Here is a 21285-nt window from a genome sequence, read left to right as displayed (position 1 = left end):
CTTGCCATATTTCTACCAACGATATGTTTTCAAGTCAAAAAATCATATCATGTAAGTGCTTTGACAAATACACAGCTTTATGCGCTGTGCCACTTCCATTGGTGAAGCTTCCCTGTGAGCACAGCAGAAGTGGGCCTGCTCCGCATTAGGGCTGAGTGGAGTGTAATTTGTGTTGCCGTGGCAGTGAATGACAGTGGCCTGTGTCTACATTGTGCAGGGATGGCTCTCATTATCTCCCCCTGAAGGATTTATTTATATATCTGGGCTTGATCACATTCTTCACTCTTACATTTAAGCCAGTAAAACTCTGGGCCAACACAGGGCCCAATGCAGTGTGACTGTGTTTGCATATGTACACCTGTGTTTGTGTATGCACTGAATACAGAGGACCCTAACATTAATACTGTTATACAGAAGCAGCAAACAGATAAATACAGTGCCATGGACCTTCATTAACCTTTTCAAGAGAAAACTCTTTTTTTTAATTTAGAATAAGACTTAATTTGCTTCTTGTACACCAGACAGTATTAATTTAGAACTAGATTTTGACTTTTCTATGTGGAAATGGGTCATTATGTGCAAAAATGCAAAATGGATCCAGAAACTCCTGTACTGAGACAATCAGTATGGCACAGATAGATGAAATGCAAGCAATATCTTACTAACTTATGATTAACTAACTTAAGATTAATGCGTTTGATGAAGAATGGATATATAATTATATACCAAGTGATGTTTCATCTGCAGTTCTGCACAGTGCATGACCATACCAGTCACATTAAAATGTTTTCCTGATCTTTTGTTATTAGTGACATCAGTTTGAGTTTGACCTCTTTCTGTAGTGTATGAAGTATTTAATGCTTCTGCTCTTGTATAAACTAATCAAACATCCATACAGAGTTGTATATCTATAGTTTCACTATAATATATTTATTAGACGTTTTAGCATTATTTGAAAAAAGAAATTACATTAATAAATTAAAATGAAACATACAAGTAACACATAGAAAAAGTTGTGCTGCTTTTGAAAAAAAAAAACATGCACATCAACCAAACTTACATTTACATTACATTTAGAAGAATGGTTTGTCTCCCCAGAAACTCTGAGATGAATTTAAACATTTCTGTGACATGAAACCTTGCATGTTCATCTCAGCACCAGAAGACAGTGTGCAATAAAATCTAAGAATAAAAAATAGTTTACCTGCGCTGTTTGACAGAGTAAACTTTTATTAGCAATTCAGGAAAGAGACACAATCATCCGATGTTTTCAAAATGTTTTCTCATAAATGTGGTGTGTTTAAGGAAATAAATGATAACTGAGATGCAGTGATGTTAGAGAACAGTAGATAAAATTAGTAAACTGTGACTTTCTTGCTGCAACTTCACATTTTAAAGCTGCACTAATCTCTTCCATGATGTTACATATTAACATTAATCTCAGTTGTTGCTGTACACATGTAGAAATCCTGTGAAATTGTACTGTAGCATCTGAAGTAGAATAATTTAGTAGTTTTATACTTATATGGTTATTTTGTGAATTAACACATTTTAACATAACAATATAACTGTAAAATTTACAACATAATTAACAGTTCTAATCATGTAAATGATAATGCTAACTCTTTATCTTTTATGTTTTAAAAGGTTTAATATATATTATACCTTTAGCAATAGCATAAATAAATTGTATTTTGACACTGTGGTACTACATGATATGTAGGTGTTTCTCAACTTTCATTTTTGCACACAAGGAAAGCCATAGGCAAACTTCAAAATCAACTTCACCACTGAGAGCAACTCTTGAAAATCATAGAACAAAAACTCTATGAATCAAAATCATTACTATTTTGAGAGCTGTGTGTGAAAATATGGAAACTTACAGTATGAAAAAGTTATCAGTACAGTAAAAGCCACATGAAAACATGAAGGAGCGCATCAGCTCAAGCCATTTTGAGATTAAGTCAACTCTTTCTTTTACTGTAGACTTAAACACTACATTTTTACACCACCAAAAGAATCAGTTAACATAATCAATGAGTTAGACTTAACTTCACCACAGAACACCTCTTCTGTTTTTAACAGAAAAGGTCAAGTACTCAAGGCAGAAACCAGCAGGAGATAAAAATGTTTACTTTTACCTTGTAGCAGAGGTGAGGAGCATTCACATCCGATTCCACGACAGTTAAGAGTTTATTACAGACCTTTTACTAAACAGCGAACGATTTCATCTCTACCGTCCCTAAAATGTAAAACATTAAAAACATATGCGGAATTATCTGACGCCGCTATTTTCACACTCTAACAATGAGTCACACACACACCACATCACAGCTACAACACCTCCTACGACCCTTTATGGTATCTTTCAGACGCACACACATACACAGTCAGAAATATACAGACACACATATAAACACATGAAATGAAGACACAAAAGCTCCCTCAAACGTCAGCCATTTGAATACGTGTTAACATGAGATAAAAAGTGTGCATTCAAACATAGCAAAAGTGTAGATTACTAAGAACACACAGCACATGAAATACAGCTCTAAAGATGAACTGTTAACGGCCCTGTCATGGTGTTTGTCATTTTCTTGTTTTTAATACCTGGCTCAGAGGACAGTCATGTCTGGCAGTGATAACCAGTGCAAAACATGCTTCTTCAGCTGAATACAGATGCCACATTGACTACGAGCTCACTTTCAAAGTGTGTCATTCTGTGTGTGGGGGGATGAAGGATAGTGCATGTGTGACATTCTGTACTCTGGTAAGGGCGTTAGAGGGTAGTTTGAGGTGAGGTGAGTGTATTTGTGTGTATAGCACTATGTTATCACCTTAAAGGACAAGCCAGTGTACGTTTCACTGTATGTGACTCTAGCAGTGGTTGTTTGCTTGAATGATTGTTCTTTCACACTAAACAGATGTAACAATGATCATCCAAGGCTACTCGCACGCACTTACAGCGGTGTATCTGTAGTTGTAGTTAAAGGCTTTTTAAGTGGTTTTCTTTGTTCATGTAGTTGATTACAGAGGCCCCTTTGCCCGGTTTGACTTTATTACTGCCACACTAAAAAGGATTCAAGTAGATTTAGAGTAATAAAATTGGGGTATGGTGTTTATATACAGAGCCAAATTTGTGTTTATAAATGTTTGGATGAGTGTGTGTGTGTGTGTGTGTGTGTGTGTGGTTGTGTCGACACATTCATGTTTAAAGATATTTAATGTTCTTTTGTGTGTTTGTCGGAGGACAAAAACAAAAAATAATTCTATACTAACTTCAGTTCGAACCCTTAAATTCTAGGCCAGGCGTTCCCACACAGTATACAAATAAATTTATTTAATTTTTTGTTTATGTTTTTGACACCATTACACTATATTTTGTTGCCAAAATATTTAAATAATACAAACTTCAAAGAAAATGTTATGTTATATATAGAATAAAAATATGTTTTTTCTTTCATTTGATGAGAGGGTGGGGTACATACTCATGGGCCAAACTTGGCCCACAGGTCACACTTTGGGCAGCCCTGCTTTAGGCTTATTATTCAGTTATCAATTGTACAGTAAACAGTAAGAATTACTACATACTAACTACTATGAAACTACGATGTACGTTATATAGTTATGAGGGTAAGGAATAAAAGTCTGGAGGTTAAGGGGTTAAATGGCTAACATCTAACATCAAATGTATTCATGGTCATATTTATTTGCATACATATACTGTACAGTCGTGTTTCATTTCACTTTTACTTTCATTGTTCTTGTAATCAATTTGGTATATTGTAATAAAAAGAAGTTTTGTCATTTAAAACGAATACATTTACTTCCTTTAGTAACAGACAGTTTAACTGGCTTTATACAGGTCAAATAAATACTTTGATTGAAGGTAAAATAACACTTTCCAAATCTCAAAAACACTCAAAATCAACTTTTTTCCTGTTCCTCTTTTTACAGTCTATACACTGACACGCGTGTCCATTACACCAGAACATTCTCAACTAGTGGTTACAAAGTCTTTGCACCAAGTTAGTTGTCCATGCTTTACCTGCAAATCTCCTTTTGTAGCAACTGTTGCTAGGTTGGACCAGCTTTACAAAACAATAGCAAAATCTTATTCCGCCTAGTGAGAAAATGTAGCGACCCTTTTTTAAAGTCACTATATAATGTTGAGTTTCTCATTTAAAATGTTACACTACTGAGCTGGACTGTGTTGTAGCTAGGCAGGTTGGAAACGGCACCAACAAATTTGCCGCCATGCTATCATTAGCTCAATTATATGACAAAAAGCTACACCCAAAATTACCCTAACAGTGTGAAGTTTAACAAAAATACAGAAATAAACATAGTTTGAAAACATTAACATGCTCTAAATCTTTTTTTCACTAGGTTGAGTAGGTTTATTGCCAACGTTCTGTAAAGCTTGCCCTACAAAAGAGTGGTGAGCAGAGCATGATTAGGGTAATTCTATTTCAGCTTTCCTAACTAATAAACTTAATATAAACTTAAGTATGGCCCTCCCCTGCTATTCACGGCATATTAAAATGATTAACCCGGGCTGTGACTGCAGTGATGGATAATGACACTGATACATTACAGTGTCAGCGCACAGGCCTCCTCAGTAGGGCTCGTCCCTCTGGGGGTGTCATTCAGTTGAGGAGAGACAGGAAAGAGGGAAGACTTCTGAGAAAGACAGAAGGGGGAGAAAGAGCTTAAACTAAGCGAAAGTAATGTGCAATTTTGTGTGCACATGTTTGTGTGTGTGTGTTTGTGCGTGAGACCCTTGACTCAGATCGTTCTAGAGCAGATATTCAAACAGCCGAGGAGAGAGGTACATTGGGAAATTCCCCAAGCTGAACTCCAGTGGCATGGTGACAACGCTTTTTACACAGCTACACCCACACCACCCCGCATCAGAGCACAAGAATATAACTGTAAACGCACTTCTTCAGAGAACACCTGATGCAACCTGTATTGAGCCACACAAGCCCTTATTTTCACTAGACAAGTGTCACTAGACACTTAAATACTGAATTCTTGATATTAGAGAAATAGGGAGGGATGGAGAAATGCAAAGAATGCAAAATAGAAAGAGAGATGCCTGTCTGGGCCCAGTGGAAAATATTATCTGATACTATCCATAATCAGTTGATCAGAGAATGATAACACCTCGAGCACACAAATAGCACCTTGTACCATCTGAGGTGCACACGCACGTGTGTGTATACTCTCTAGAGAAAACCTCTCCTATTTTCACATCTCTTTGCGTGTGTGTGTGTGTCTGTGTGTGCGCGCATGCAGGCTTGCTGGCTAGGTCGCTGCTTAAAGTGACTGCTGTGTCAGGAGCCACAAAACACACTATATCCTGTCTGACTCAGGTAAGTTTCTTATCAAAGCTAGGTGTGAATGCAGACCCCTCTGATGTGTTAGTTTTGTCTTTGTGGCTTAGGGGGGGAGCTTAAAAGCTCTTCACTGGTCTTGCATTAACCTTCTAATATGAAGCTCAGTAGGCTTGACTGATTTTGTATGCATCAGGCCAAACCAGGATATAAAATACTATGCTAAAGTCTTAGGCAGCCATGAAAACTGTTTATCTCAGCAGTAAGTGTGTTTTTTCTGTTAAATCCACTGTAGAACAAATGCCATAAGCACAGTAAATATTAGTAAAAATGTTTTTTTTAGTTGTTGTGTTATTAAAAGTTAATTAAATCTTAGAAGAACACAGGACACAAGTTTCTGACTTCTCAATGTAGCCTAGGCGTTACATGGATTTGTTATATTCTGTCAGCAGAACACCTGATTTAAATTAATGAAAGATTGATTAGATAAATTAGGTAACTGTAAATGTTGGGCTTTCTTGAAGAGAGCTTTTGAAATGTTGGTTAAACTAACACCCATAAAATCACAATGTATTGTTTATTGGTTCATTTATATCTATTCTGATGTTACTGTTTTTTCTGAACAAATAAACCACTTACTGCTCAGATATATACAGTAACATTTCATTCTCTCAAATGCCTAAAATGTATGTGTAAGCTTGTACTGTACTGTGCAAAAGTCATCAACTACAAGTTATTCATTTTTCAGGAGATATTTTTGAGGAGATTAGATACAAGATAATAAGTGTAAATACAGGAGTTTCTGTTTTTTCAAAACTGGAGTTCAAAAATTTGTTTAAAGATACAAAGGAAATGTGACTCCTAACAACAGTGCAAGACCTGGCAGACCACCAAAACTACCGCCATCAGATAAACAGTACTTAAAGCTTCCATCCTTGAGAGAGAGGAGAAAATCAAGCTCCACTCTTACTTCAGAACTGAAAAAATCCACCGGTGTTTCTGTTCATCCTTCTACTGTGAGAAGACAACTCAACACTACGAGTCTGAAAAGAAGAGCAGCTGGAAAGATGCATTTACTGAGAAAAGGAAAAGAAGCTGCTGCTTACTTGGGAGAAGGAGAAAATGCACCTTCTGTGACTGAACTGTGGAGGTGTGGAAAAATATCCCTGCATATTTCTTTGAAAAACAAAGAGCAAGTCTCACAACATGTATGTAAGCTCCAATAATGGCAAAGGGTGAACAAACTAAATAGTATTTTAATTATGAAAATATAATTACTAATATTCATAATGTAACTATATTTACAATAATAATAATTACAGAAAAATAATTACTAATTATATTTAGTTGTTTAGGCTTCAGGGTAATTTTTTTCCCTGATGCTAAAAAAAAGTATAACTTCATGGCAGTTTTGATTGAAAATTAAACAAATGAAGGGTGACTTTTGCACAGTACTGTTATAGATGGTTATTGCTTGTTATAACTGTTTCAGTGCTCCTGCACGAGAGGGTGTTTCCACAGTAAGTATGCTAGTGTTAATGGTGTGTTTGTCTTCTTTCTGGAGTGTGCATATATGTGTGTGTGTGTGTGTATGTGCGTGTGTGTGTGTATATGTATGTATATGGTTTGTGGGGCAGTACTGGAATGCACAAGAGACTGTGTGATCCCACGCATGCACCGCACTCTGTATCAAACTCCTCTTCATTACACTCCTGTCACACATCTCTCTCACACACATCTCTCACCCTCCCTCTCTCTTTCTCTTTTTCTTTCTCCTTTTCTCTCCCTCACCGCCTCCCTTTTTCTTGCTCGCACCACACTATAAATACCAACGCTTCCCCCCCAAATTTGTTTTCTTCTCGTTTTTTTCCTTTCCCCTCCCAACATAAGAAAATGTTTGCAACCTCTTCCAAGCTATCTGATGTGGCTCTTTTTTTGCGCATTTGCACAAACCGCACAATCGTGGTTCGTGAATATTAAAACATTCTCAGAGCTCAGAGCACACACTAACACAAAAGGTTTGAAGTTTTAATAGGAGGTCCAAAATAAAGTGTCTCTTTGAGCTTAACAGCTATAAATTGTGAGAGTTCGTTAGTCGCACTTGAGTTGCAACATTTCTGTTGAGCTCGCTGAGAAATTAGTTTTTGGGTTTGACAAATATGCTTGGTATTCACAGTGGTGGAACGGTTTCCTCTTTAATGGACTCCAGTGGCATTTCTACCTCAGCTCTCCAAAGCATCCATTTTCTTTAACATGGTCCTGATACTGCCTCAATACTTAAAATATAAAGCAGTGTAGTAATATACTATTTAAACCTTCTCCAATGCTCATGTTTGAATGTTTGCTCTCTCCACAAACAAGTATTTCTCAGCACCACCTTGTGACACTTTTAGGAAATGCAGGGGAGAGTGCGCTGCATAATGCAGCACTTTGTGTATGAAGACATGTAAGCGTTTGTAGAGAAGATAAAAGGAGAAGTACATGCATATGGAGAGCAGCAAAATCAACAGCAAAATCAACTGCTCTCTACATTACATATACAGCTGCTTGATTTGCTGGTCTAGGTCAGGGACGGATCATGGTCTCATGAGGCCTCTGGGCACAAGTGTCTTTGAAGCCCCCCCCCCCAACCCTCAATAACACAGAATAATAGAAAAAAAAAACACAAGACAAGAAAAATAACTATTAAGTTGTGAATAATTCACAATTCATGTGTACAGTTACATTTCTGCACATTATTGGTGGAGAATTTTTAAAGATTTAAAATTTTAATAATACAATATATACAAAACGTGTGCATGCCTGCCTGCACGTGTAGTTATTTGCAGAGGGCTGAGGGCTTTTTTGCAGGAGGTGGCAGGGATTGTGCTGAAGGACCTGCAGGACATTTGTTTAGTCATTGGCTTTTTCTTTTATCTAATTTTTGCCTCTACAGTGGACCTTCAGTCTTTGAGCTGCCTTGGACCTTGTGGTCTGAGACCCCCCGAGGCCCCTGTGCGCTGGCCCTACTGGCCTGGTGTAGGTGTACATGTGTGCGTAAGTCTCGAGCGTACTCATCTGCTTATGCTTGTGCGAGTGCGTGTTCGTAATTTTGCTGGAATCAATTGGAGCTTGTGTGGCACGTATGTGAACCTAAACCAACGCCTTGAGAAACACTCTAATTAAAGTAAAAGAAAGTGCCAATGCAGCAAAACGACCCTCGTCAGCTAGGAAGTGGTTGTGTGCCTCTGTGTATGTGTGCGTGTGTGTGTGTGTGCTGATCTCTCCAAAAAGAAAGCGAGAAAGAACGAATGGTGGAAAAAAACGTAACGCAATAAAACAAATTGAGAGAGTTGGAAAAGTGGGAAGTTTAAAAAGGCAAACTGGAAGTTTAAGAGGATCTTTGATGTGTATCACTGAGTGAGTGAGAGAGAGAGAGAGAGAGAAGGAGAGAAAGAGAGTATGACTGGGATTTGAGTTCTGTAAGTTGAAGCAGAAAGCTGGCGGGCTTCAGTGCGTTTGAAGTCTGTGTGTGTGTGTGTCTGTGTGTGTGTGTGTGTGTGTGTGTGATGTGGTTTTTGGGGGAAAGGAGCAGCGTGTGGCGTCAGTGGGACTCTGTGAGGGGGGCTATGGCGACAGTTGGGGGAAAGGGGGAACCCTCCCTTCTCTCTCTCTCTCTCTCTCTCCATTCTCTCTCTCTCTCCCTCTCTCTCTCTGTCTCTCTCTCTCTCTTTCTCACTCTCCCTCACTCTCTCAACCCCCTCCTTTCCTCCTTCTGCTTCATCTCCTCCTATCATTGCTGTGTGTGTCCTGTGTATCTCTGTTCGTGTGTGTGTAGTTCTGATGAGGCTCTCTGGCCAGTTTCACACCTCCACTCCCTATTACTGATATTAAAGTGTATTACCTATATCCTGTACATGATGTAACAGTCTCAGATCCATGGCCAAGAAACTTCATTACTGCTGAGATACTGCTCTCTCTCCCTCTTTCTCTCCACTCACTCTCTCTCTTTTTCGCTACCTCTCTCTTCCTGTCTCTTTCCATTTCTTTCTCATTTTGTTTTCCATGTGTCTCTTTCGGATATCTGTCTTTTTGCCCCTTTCTTTCTCGCACTCTCTTTTTTCTCTGTTTATCTCTCTCTTTATCGCTTCATTATTCTCTTTTTCTCTTTTTTCTTTCTCTCTCACTCTTGGTCTCTCTTTCCTATTTGCCACAAACGTTTATGAATTTTAGAACCACTCTTTTTTTCCAAACTGGCAGAACCACAGTTCTAGACAATGCATTTAATTGCCTCTCTCTCCTGGCTTCTCTGCACCATGACTGTACTAGTAATTTAACTCTTCTAACTCCTTACTGTTCTCTCTTATACACTGTATGTAAGGTATCCAGACAGGCCTCCTAATTAGTGAATTCAGCTACTTTAAGATGCACCCATTGCTGACAAAGGTGTTCAATTGTGCACAGCTAATCTCCATAGATAAGCATTGCCAGTAGAATGTGATGCTCTTGAGCAGCCGCACATGAGCCTAAAGTCACCGTCCATCATGCTAGGAGTCTGCTAGAGGGGTATAAAACCTCCCAGCATTGGGTTGTAGAGCAGTAGAACTATATTCTCTGGAGTGATAGAGCTCCATCCAATAAATCAGGATGAGTTGGAGTGACGTTTGTAATCCAGAACTAATCATCCATCTGACCTCACTAATGCTCTTGTGGCTGAATGCAATCAGATCCTCAAAGTAATGTTCCAGGATCTAGTGTGAAGCCTTCCCCAAAGGGTACAAGCTGTTACTGCAGCAAAAGGGGGACAAATTCTCTATGAATACCCTTGATTTCAGATGAAACTTTGGATGAATATGTGTTTGCAAACTTTTGGACACATAGTGTACTTTTGTGGTGCTTTCAGATCATCTATTAATGCCGGTCCAGTCAAAAGTGCATCTGTGTAGCCGTAGATTTCAAGGGTTTTATCTAGAAAGGGTTTTATCTGCAACATCACAGAGTAAAAAAAAATCAGTCTCTTACATAATATCTTTCTGCAGTAAGTTGTGTTTTCTCATGCCTTCACTTCCTTCATGTAGAATCCTGAGATTATCTACCATCCTTCCCTATCACATCACACGTGAGACCAACTTTATAACCACGGCTGCATACTACGTGACCATATTGACTATTTTCAGTTATTTTACTGCATGCTGTACTCTTTTTTGTCATGTCCTGTGACTTGTTCATAAAGCATGAGGGTTTGTGGTTTTGGAAAGCACAAGTTTCTGGTCCTCTCAGGCCTCATCCACATTTCCCTGAGCTTATTACTGCGAGCAAGCATTAAACGTGAGCAAGCGTAGCAGACTTTCCTGATTTGGGAGTCGTGCAGACTCTGTGGTTGCGATTTTAAGATGTTCATTGTGCAGCCCACTCGTGCTCAAAAACGTTCTGCATAAAGATGAGAGCTGCTAGTTAAAGCTGTGTTATATTGCAGTGTTGGTGCTGGAGTTACAGGTAAGTGGGTTTGTGTAAGAGTGGCTGAGTGGCTGCTTTGTACTTGTTTATTTTAGGTACTGAGAAAGGCAGGAGAAGGAGTAACTTGCTTGATGTGTCTCAATTAAAGGACTGTCACTAGATAGGCTGTGTCTTTTGACATGTCCTTAGTCTTTCTAGATAGGTAAATCCAAATGAAACGGTCTATCAAGGATTCCCATCTTTTAAAGGGGCCTAATTCCTGCCCCTTGGTCAGTTGTGAGACAGGAGATTGTGGTGTTTGAACAGAGCGAGCTACAGTTTAGGGAGAGAGCTATTAACGTAAATAATAAAAAAAAAAAACGACACAAACTGAAATTAAATAAACAATCCTTTACCTTACATATGTAAATTAATGTGAGCGAAACTGGTACGACAACCTTAGACACCAATGCTATCTATAAGCAGTTTCTGCAACAAATGGGGGTACATTTAAAAAACAGTTTTTTTTCATAGTATCTCAAGATGCAGAGGCTTATGGAAAATCAAGGTTAAGGATAAATCGATGCGTCCTCATTATTCAGCCAAAGAAGGACACATTTCTTGGCTGCATTTTAAGGATCTTCCATGTTGTTTTGAAATGGGACAGTATTTATGGTGTATGTGGCCAAGAAATGCAACAAAAGAAAAAAAGTCTCAGCCCTGTAAATGAGACACAGGCATACAGGAGTCTCAAACCACACACTACTATACTAATAACATTAATGAATGTGCTGCAAATGGTGATGTACTATTTTTGACATACAATTTTAATATGGTAGTATGCGGTTTGTGATACAGCCTCTCTCTCTCTCTCTCTCTCTCTCTCTCTCTCTCTCTGTCTCTCTCTCTATTATCTCTAATATCTTCAAAAAACATTTCTTTCAAATATACTCTATTACTGCTAAAGTGTTTATGACGGTGCATGGATGGTTCTGCAAATGTGTGTGCACTTGTATATGTGTGTGTTGTGTGTGTGTTGCATCTGTTATCTGTGTGTTTGTATTTACAAGTGTGTGTAAAAAAAAAACAGTGTAAATTAACCGTGTCAACTTGCTACCACAAGCAGCAAGCAGACAAACAGACTTCACTCAGCTCAAAGGTACCGCCAGTCCATCACGACCCATCACAAGACTTAGTCTCTCACGAGTAAACAAAAGGCTCAGCTTGACAAATATCTCATTGATCTGGCTTTGGCTCATCGTTGGCTCATCGTTGGTTCATCAGCGGCCCAGCTGGGGCAGTTCAAGTCCACAAACACTAGAAGAGAAGTGATGACATGTGCGGTCACACCCTCTTTTCTCACATTGCTCAGCGTAACTGTTCTAACACATGCCCTGCACTGCATGGACACACTCAGAAGTGCATTAAATATCTCTGAGGTTGAGGAGCTGATCTAGGGTCAGTGTCACTTTGTACACTGCCCTTCAAAAGTTTGGATTTGTGTAGGGTTAAAATGAGAAATTAAAATCTTCTCAATCTTACTTTTCAGTCAAAAAGTACCCGTCAAGGATTTGTGTTGCTTAACATTCAGAGCCAAAACTGTAAAAAGCGGAACAGGGAAGAAGTTGATTTTTTATGTAAAGTATTGCTTTTGTTACTCTAAAATACAGTGTTACATTGCAATGTTTCATCCAAAGTATTTATTTGAGTCAGAAAAAAAAACTGTGTAACTCCTTGTTACCAAATGAAATATTTATATTTATTTATAAATTATTTATATATTTGCTAATGAACTACATTGTGAGCATTATTAATAATACGTTATTATTGAACATTGGTATCTGCTATCAACACTCTTGAACTGTGGTATAATCGTTGTAACACAAGGCCTCATTTGGCTTATTGCTTTATTTATTAAAACTTTTACTGCTACTGTTCTTTCTTGGTGTAAAGAATAGTTTTGCCTGGATAATGATTTTCAAATGGTTGTTAAAACCACATATTGAAGATTTTAAAGAGTTTAAACACCTGAAATGTTTGAGTGCTCATGGTAACAAGGGGATAAATTTCATGGGGCATGACATTGTTCCCAAGATAGTAATACACATGTAATTTTAGCTTTCCCATGAAATAAACCTGATTAATCTTTAAAAAGGTATTGCAATAAGACAAAGAAAATGCTTGTTTTGATAAGCTTTTGGTGGGCTGTGTAGAACTGTATTTTTTAGAACAGGGATCAATGCTCATTGAGTTTGACCCCAACACTCCTTATAAAATCTCTGTGACCACAGAACGGTTGAATATGTTGTGTTGCTGTGCAGACTACTTGTTTCATGTGATGCAAGCGTCCTATCAAAACACAAAATCTCCCACTCAGGAGAAGCCACGTTCTCTCACGACACCAGGAAGCACACATACACATCCACCTACATCTATTAGTGTTATCAGATGGAGGTGTTGTAAGGTTTGATATTTTAGATATCAGACCTCCACGTTCCGAGTTCCTCCATCAGTCTGACATTCTTTCACATTTCTGAATAGGGGCTACTAATTATATGTTTACCCTCTAAAGTTAGAAAAGCCTTACAAGTGGCACGTGCAGTTTGCATTGAGTGCCTTCCTCAAGTGTTGTAGGCACCTAGAACCTTGATATGATTTGCTTTAGTATAGTACTGAGGCAGTTGCATAGAGGCTCTCATCTCTGAAAACTTTTAAAAACACTTCTCTCTTTTCTATCTCTTAGGTGTAGGTGTTTTTGTCATAAGTGGCACAAATAACTTACACCCTTAAAAATGTTTCTTCAAGCGTTCCTTGTGTGATTCTTCCCTGCGATGGAAAACCTGTTATATATGTTTTTTTAAAGAACCTTTTAAAAATGGTTCTAAATAGCACCACAGAGGGTTCCACTATTGTTACAAGTCAAATAACGTTTTTGGTACTAAATAGAACCCTTTCTTTCTAAAAGTGTAAATCAATGAACAATAACTTAATCAATAATCAGCTACTAAGAAAATGACAATTCTGTTATCTTTACTATTAAAGATCACTGTTATATCAAAACCTCATCAGTCTTGTTTTTTGTCTACGCCATTTGAAGATGCCAGCTGCCCTTACACTGTGAGAATGTTTCATGGAGGGTGGACCAGTTGAATTGCTCCCAAAATTAAATGGGATAAAAACTTATTTTTATAGCTAACATTATATTAATTTATTATAAGTCAATCAGACTTCACATCACATAGCACACAAAAAATGGGAAAAAAGAATTTTGTCTTTTAAACCGTAAGACAGTCATATTTTCTTAAGAGAGAGGGTTTACCTATGTCTGTTAGTGTCTATCACATGGAGTTGTTGAAAGGTCTGATATTTCAGATGTATTTTGGTCAGAGAATTCCTTCATCAGCCTGTCATTCTTAACACATACCATACACACATTCACTTCTCTTCCTGGTGTTTCCGTTTGTTTATTATCAGTTTCTGTCTCTCCGAATCATTCTCTCCTGCTGGGTCTGACGTCTCGGCCCTGTCGTATAAGGAGCACCGCTAATAAACCCCGGAGCCTGGACTCTTCACTGTTTCTCTCTCTCTGTCTCTTTCTCTCTCTCTCTCTCTTACTCTTTCTCACCCTCATAATCTCTCTGATTCTTTGCCCAGTTCTGCTCTGTCATCCAAAACGACAAGCGACTCCCACTTACAGTCTTTCTGCCACCACCCTCCCCTTCTCTTTCGTGCACTGCCCACTGTGACAAGACCATGCCAAAGAACCACACACACACACACACACACACACTACAGCAGACACACAGCTGGACCCCAGCTGCCTACAAAGAGAGGGGTTTGGAAATCAATGAAGGAGAATGTAGAAAAAGGGAAAGAGTTTAAATAAATTGGCACTTGAAAAAAAGAAAGGAGGCAATTGAGAGGCTGAAAGCAACAGAGTGAAGGGGGGGTGAACGAGGAGAGACAACGGGAGAGGAAATGAGCTGTAACCATCCAACAGAATTCTAGCTTGTGCTCAAATGATAGGTCAGAGGCCGTAATGGCCAGTTATAATAGCCACGTGACAGTGTGTTATTTGCTGTTCTTCATTACAGCTGATGTTAGTTTTTTAGAACTAACTAAACTCCCTTACAGTCAGATTCTCTAATATTTATTCATTAATACATTTATTATTCTTGTTTTACTATGCTATTCAAATGTAATGATGTAATTGTGTTTAAAGGAGAATTTCACTAGTTTTGTTTTTTTCTCAAAAGGTTTGCATAATTAAACTGTCAAGGTGTGAACAAAGTCATTCAGAGTGGTTTGATGTGAAATACTCCATTCTAGAGAAACTTAGGGTCAGAATTGTTCACAGTGGTGGTGATAGGAACCAGACATCTGAAGAGTGTAATGCCTCTAAAACCTTCCTCACAGAAAGTTACTAAATGAAATGGTCACAAGCACTCTGCCTTATGCCTGAGACATTTTTTACAATAGTTTTGAGGTAAGATATAATCTAAATTTTAATTAATTATTTTTTTTTATCCATTCATTCCAGAGAGGTATGCAGGCAAGGTGTTTTAAGACAAAGTAGTCCCTAAAGAAAGCTTACTTTTCCAGATTTACCGCTATTTTACTGTTATCAACATTACATAAAAAAATTAAAAGAAGACACACTTAGGTTCACTGGTCATTCTGGATAGTATATAAAATGGCTGTATTTGTGTAGTAGACATTGTGACCCCTGGTTCCTGTCATTACTGTTATAAAGGAAGTTTCTCTACAATGAACCATTTCACATCAAACCACTCTGAATGACTTTGTTTACATTTCAGTGTTTAGGTTATGCAGAAGTTTAGAAAAAGAAAAACATAATTTCCCTTTAATTACATAGTAAGTTATGCAATAAATTATGTTTACATTCACGTTACATTCTGTATTGACAAGTCTGAGTCTGCACATTTTTTTAGTTTGTTCCAATGTCAAGAAGTGACAAAAACATGGCAAAAAATATAAAGGATGGCTTTTCTTTCCACAAAACTAGACTGTGCACAATAACAGCCATAACCTTTCATCAAATTCAAATAAAAAAATTAAATGTCATGTCTTCTACTTACAAACACAAATGTGGTATTGCATTTCTGCACTTGGTGCAATTATCTATTAGTGTGAAATAATCATACTGAATTACACCATGCTTTTGGTATCACGGGTGATAACTGCAGTTTCTAAGGATTAAAAGCATCCATGCATCTCAATTTCCTTCTCTTCCGTGGTCTTGATATTCGATAGGATTTGAGCTCTGTTACTCAACTCTCAAGCCATCAGTCTGTCACTGCTGCCACTAACAATGTGCATAGGCCGCAATTCATATTTAAAAATGATTTTTTATATTGCTAGACACTCCTTCCATTTTACAAGAGACCATATGGCTTTGATCCATCACATTTCATCAACAGTTTAACACCTCTTTAGCATTTAAGACCACTTTACTTTTCAAGTGAAGTGAAGCGATATCTTTTGAGAAATGATTTTCACTCTACAGTGAAATTCTTTTTGCAGTACCTTCTCAGCACCAGCGAAAGAAACAAAAACAGACATACGATCGAGTGCAAATGAACATACAGTTAGTGCAAAATGCAGAAGTACATATAACACATAGGAAACATACTATTCTGAAGGCTGTACAGTGGTGGGCATGTGCCATATCACTGATTGCAATTCTGTGCCCCTAATACAGAGAATGGTTGAGTTTCTAAACTTGAAAAACTTGCTTGGCTCAAGTTGATGTTTTGATCAACGAGACAGGCAGAGAGAAAGAATAAAAGATGTTTTTATCTTTTGGCTTCTCAGACGAACGCTCTGAGCTCTCCGGCTCCGTTCGTCAAGTTTGTTTAATTTTATCCACCCTCCAAACATACTTTGGTCAGAGGCACACCACTTCGTTTGAACCTTGAAGGTTATGCCAAACCAATAAAAGGAAGATGGATTTTTTTTTTTCCTTATGAATTGCTAAATTGCTCTGCATTAACGTTGCATGTCCTTTCCTCTCTTTGTCCTGGTGTGTTAATTGTGGAGAACTATGTTGTTGTCACTCTTCCCATGAAACAAGCCCATGAGCGAGCGAGCAGCATTCCAGGGAACTCTCCCAGAGTCTCTGAACTGCTTGGCTGTGTGTTTTCTCTCGCCGCAGAGCACAGTCATCTGCCCTACACATGCTCATATGCCAGATGACAGGAGATGGGGATAGAGGGATAGAAAGGGGTGGCATAGAAGAGATGCAGGAGAGAACACAGCAGATCGAAGGGGTGTGCAGATGCGTGTATGTGTGTGGGAGAGGGGCGTGTGTGTGCGTGTTTAACATCTGTACTGTACATCGCAGATGCGGGGTTTGCCAAAAAATCTCTTCTAGAACATGAGCAGGATGAAGTTCACGAACAGCCCTGTTCAAGCTGAGCTAGTTTTATCTGTGCTGTGATTTAAGTGATTACCAAGCAAATGTGTGTAGCCTGATTAGTAGTAATTCCAGAGCGAATGACCTTTTGTATTTCACAGAATCTGAAGCTCCTTCTGTAATAGTGGTCCTATTTCAGACAACCTCACAGAAACGTACTAACAAAACCTACAAATAGACACAGCCAAAGCTGTATTGTTATTGTAATTGGTTGTGGCGCCTTTCACACAACACTGACATGAACATCGGACTATAAAATTTAAATCTGGGCTGTCTACATGTCGACACTTTTGGCACAAAACCTTGTATCCCAGATTTTTTGGTCATTTGAAAATGCCAGCTGCCCTGAACGTTCTGTCAAACTTTCATGATGATTGGGCAACTAAAAATTGTCCAAAAATACTTGGAAACAAATCTTTTTTCCTTTAACTTCCTTTCAAAGTTAAGAACCTTTTTTTCCTTCTCTTGTAAAATTATCTTTTTGGACATACAAGGTTTTGTCCCAACAGCAGCGATATACTATATCCCATACAAATGGGCCAGTCAAATCCCAACAAATTACAATACTGATCCTCCTCTGGTGAAAATGATTCAGCTGGGATGGTGATCACAAGATATTTTTTAGAAGTTTTTTCCCTCATTCACATTGTTGTAAACCAGTGTGCCCAAACTTTTTCATCTCGGGCCAAATAGCAATGTGTGGTGAGCTGAGGACCAAAAAGGCAAAACATCAAAATAAGAAAGATAGGTAGGTATTATTAGCTAAAAAACTTCATAGAATAGGAGTATGTATATATGTATGTATGTATGTATGTATATATATATATATATATATATATATACACACACTGCGTAAACAGCTTTGTTGTCTCATTGGATAAGGGTCTAGGGTTAGGGTAACTTTCTGGTGGCCCAAATCAAATGTCCTCCTAGGCCAGCTTTGGCCTGAGGGCCACACATTGGCAGCCATGTTCTAGAATGTTCTCCCCTTTACTTACACTGGTTAATTTGGCTTCTCAGCTCTTATTCTGGAACAGCAGAAATGGCAGAGTAACAACCATTAATTTCTAATTTCCGAAGACTAGCCCTGTCCTGCCCCATATATCACACAAACGCTGCAGATAGAGATGAGAGCTCCCTCATAAGGACCTATCGGCTTCACTTTATGTGTGTAACAAGTATAAAATTATAGGACACACAGGAACTACCTAACCCTCCTTGTGAAAACATACCGTTGTCGCCCTGGCTTTATGTTACAGTCACTGACTGTCATTGGTTTTACAGTACGCTGACCGAGAAGGCAGTTGATGCTTCCGAGAAACGTGCGGCCATCGCGAGCCTGCGGCTGACAGCTCAACTGCAGCTGCTGCGTCAGCCAGGAACATTATCACCTAATAGAGGAACTGCACAACTTGTGAAGCGCGAGAGACTCCTCACATTGTCCACTTCTGCAGGGCTTTACTACAGACATGTGCGTGTATGTGAGTATAAGATGGTGGGATGAATGGTCGCAACAGGCCTGTTAACTCAAAGAGGCTCACATGGGGGTGTGAGGTTGACAAAGCCAACACCTCATGGTGCATGCTAATGAGGAACCTCTCTCTCACCAAACTGACACATACACATATGCATACACCACTTCACATATGCATATACTTTACATCTCAGAGCGACAGACCTTACCAACTGCTACTTTGGACTACGGATGAGGAAGCATGTTTAAATGTGTGAACATATGCATGTGGTGATATGGTTCACGTTTTTACTTTTAGGCAGTAAGATCACTCCTAATGAGCTAATATTGCTCTGGAAGTCAATACTGCACTCTTCAACAGCCAATTATAAAAATGGATAGAGGATCTCTTACTGTCTAAAATGCTTTTTTTCTCAGTCCTTATCTTAAGGTACCCCTGTCTGGCATCGTTTAATATTAAAACTGGTCTAACACAGCTTGCTGAACTCAGGAAAGGCTTGCTAAAGAGCTGCTGGGTTGAAACAGGTGTGTTAGAGCAGGGAACACTCTAAAATCAATCAATAAAATGCTCGTCCCCAGGAAGCAGTTGCAAAGCAAAATGTGCAAGTAAGTGGTGCTCCAGGACCCACCAGCCTAAAGCATGCAACAACTGCCTTCAGCAATCAGCATCAGTCATCCCTGTCTTAGCCTTCAAATCTAATAACAGGTTATAAACGCAGCACTATAAAAAATAATCCACGTTATAAACCGGCCTGCATAGTAACCTTTCTGCAAATGCTATGCTGAAAAATTCATAGCAGCTGTATTTGTCCTGTCAAAAGTCACAGAAAAAAACCTTTTTGCTTTAAGTGCCTGCCACAAGTGACCAAAATAGGTGGAGGATTGAGTGGCACCTATTTGTTTGCCTTGATTTGTAATAAGAAAATCAGAGATAACTGCAGGGGGCTTCTTGTTTCTATCAGGATCTGTCCTAGGCTTTTATGCATTCTGATTGTTTTTTTATTTGTTTTTTTTTTTCCTGATTTTTTCCTTAAATTAGTAACTAGCAAACTACTTACTGTGAGTACTTACATATTTATTTACATATTTACTTGCTCACCCTTTATTATAATCTGAATACACGTTAACACATCTTTAACATATGCTAGAATAGATCTGTAAAAAGCATGAGATTATATTGTTTTTATTGAGCTTGTTCTGAAATGTAAGACAAGCAGATATACACGTTCTCAGGAGAGCATGTACAAGTTTATGCCTTCATTTTTCTTCAAAGGTTCTTTAGTTAAAGGGAATTGTTCTATGTAGAATCATGAGTTCTATAACCATTTCATGCTTAAATGGTTCTTTGCATGGCGACATGGGTCTTGTGTTTGAAAATGTTTTTTTATGTATATATATATATATATATATATATATATATATATATATATATATATACACACACACATAGTAGAACATGGTTCTTCTGCTGTTACAAGCTTGACACCCTAACAATAGAAGAACGCTTTTTGGTGCTATATAGAACCATTTTTAAAAAAAAAGGTTATATGTAGAACCATATACAACACTCTCTGAAGAATTTGAAGAACAATTTCTCCATGCGAAGAACCATTAAAGCATGCAAACAGTTCTATATAGAACACAGGGTCCTAAACAGAAAACAGAAAAAGAATCTTCGTGAAAACTGCGTAAGTGGATTTTAAGAAGAAAGTTCTTCTTAAGAACGGTTGGTGAATGAGGTCCAAAGTCTTAGTTTAATTATGCATGATTATGCACGATTCTTTTTACTAAAGAACCCGTAAAGAACCATTTTTTTTATTAAAGAACGAGTTTTTTATAGAAAAATTATGCATTGACCTCCAGTTTGACGCCTATAGCGCTGCAGAAATCGCGGAGCCCTCGTCCGTTTTGAATTCCACTTTTATTAAAGGATCATTTCAGTTCACTCTAAACACATAACCCACGCGGATGTAGCAAAATAATCGAGTTTAAACGAGAACAAAAAATTAGTGCGTTTTCATCCACACAGTGATGCACATTAATCTCTCGAGTCAAATTAGAAGTGAACAGAAGCCGAAACTCGCCTGCAGAGAGTCTGAACAAGACTTTTTGCACATATTATAAACTTTCACATTTACATTCAGGGTAAACAAGTTAAGCCGCGCGCCACAGTTTGCGCCCGAGCCCGTCAGCTACTGCGACAAGTGATAAAGTCAGACGGAGCGACGCGCGACCACATCGCGAGCAAACCGCAACTTCTCTCTCGCGCTTCCATCACCCAGCGGCTCTGTCTGCGCTCACTGCCCACTCCGCTGCACGGCCGGCGCTGCTCTTTAATAAGAGGGAATATGTTCGCGCTAACTCTGCCAAAGTTTGAGAGAGCTGTCTTACACACTGTGGGCTACATGCGTGTGCACGTGCGGCTGTGAGTTTGAAAATATGTGTGTTTCCCCGTTTTTCTGAAGTCCCCCCCAACCGGAGTGTGAAATCCCCCGACAGACCCTGAGCCTGGTCCCTCCGTACCTCTGTTCCTGCGTGGGTTCGCCTGCTTCCTCCGCTTCCCTCCTCTCTCCTCCGCCATCTCCACTCTCCGGCGCTCCGGGCTCTCCGGCTGCGCCACG

The 21285-nt window shown here is 38.7% G+C and overlaps 1 protein-coding gene across 1 annotated transcript in view; it reads right to left on the bottom strand.

Moving 5' to 3' along the window:
• The window catches only part of LOC118808474 (zinc finger E-box-binding homeobox 2-like), a 33893-nt gene extending 12608 nt beyond the window's left edge, over nucleotides 1-21285 (bottom strand). Inside the window, exon 1 of the mRNA XM_036571176.1 lies at nucleotides 21188-21285. Within this exon, the coding sequence (XP_036427069.1) occupies nucleotides 21188-21245 (58 nt within the window). The 5' untranslated portion in view covers nucleotides 21246-21285. The remainder of the gene's footprint in view (nucleotides 1-21187) is intronic.

The sequence above is a fragment of the Colossoma macropomum genome, unplaced genomic scaffold, assembly GCF_904425465.1.
Source record: "Colossoma macropomum unplaced genomic scaffold, Colossoma_macropomum, whole genome shotgun sequence".
Lineage (NCBI taxonomy): Eukaryota > Metazoa > Chordata > Actinopteri > Characiformes > Serrasalmidae > Colossoma > Colossoma macropomum.
This window is presented reverse-complemented; position numbering and strand designations above follow the sequence as displayed.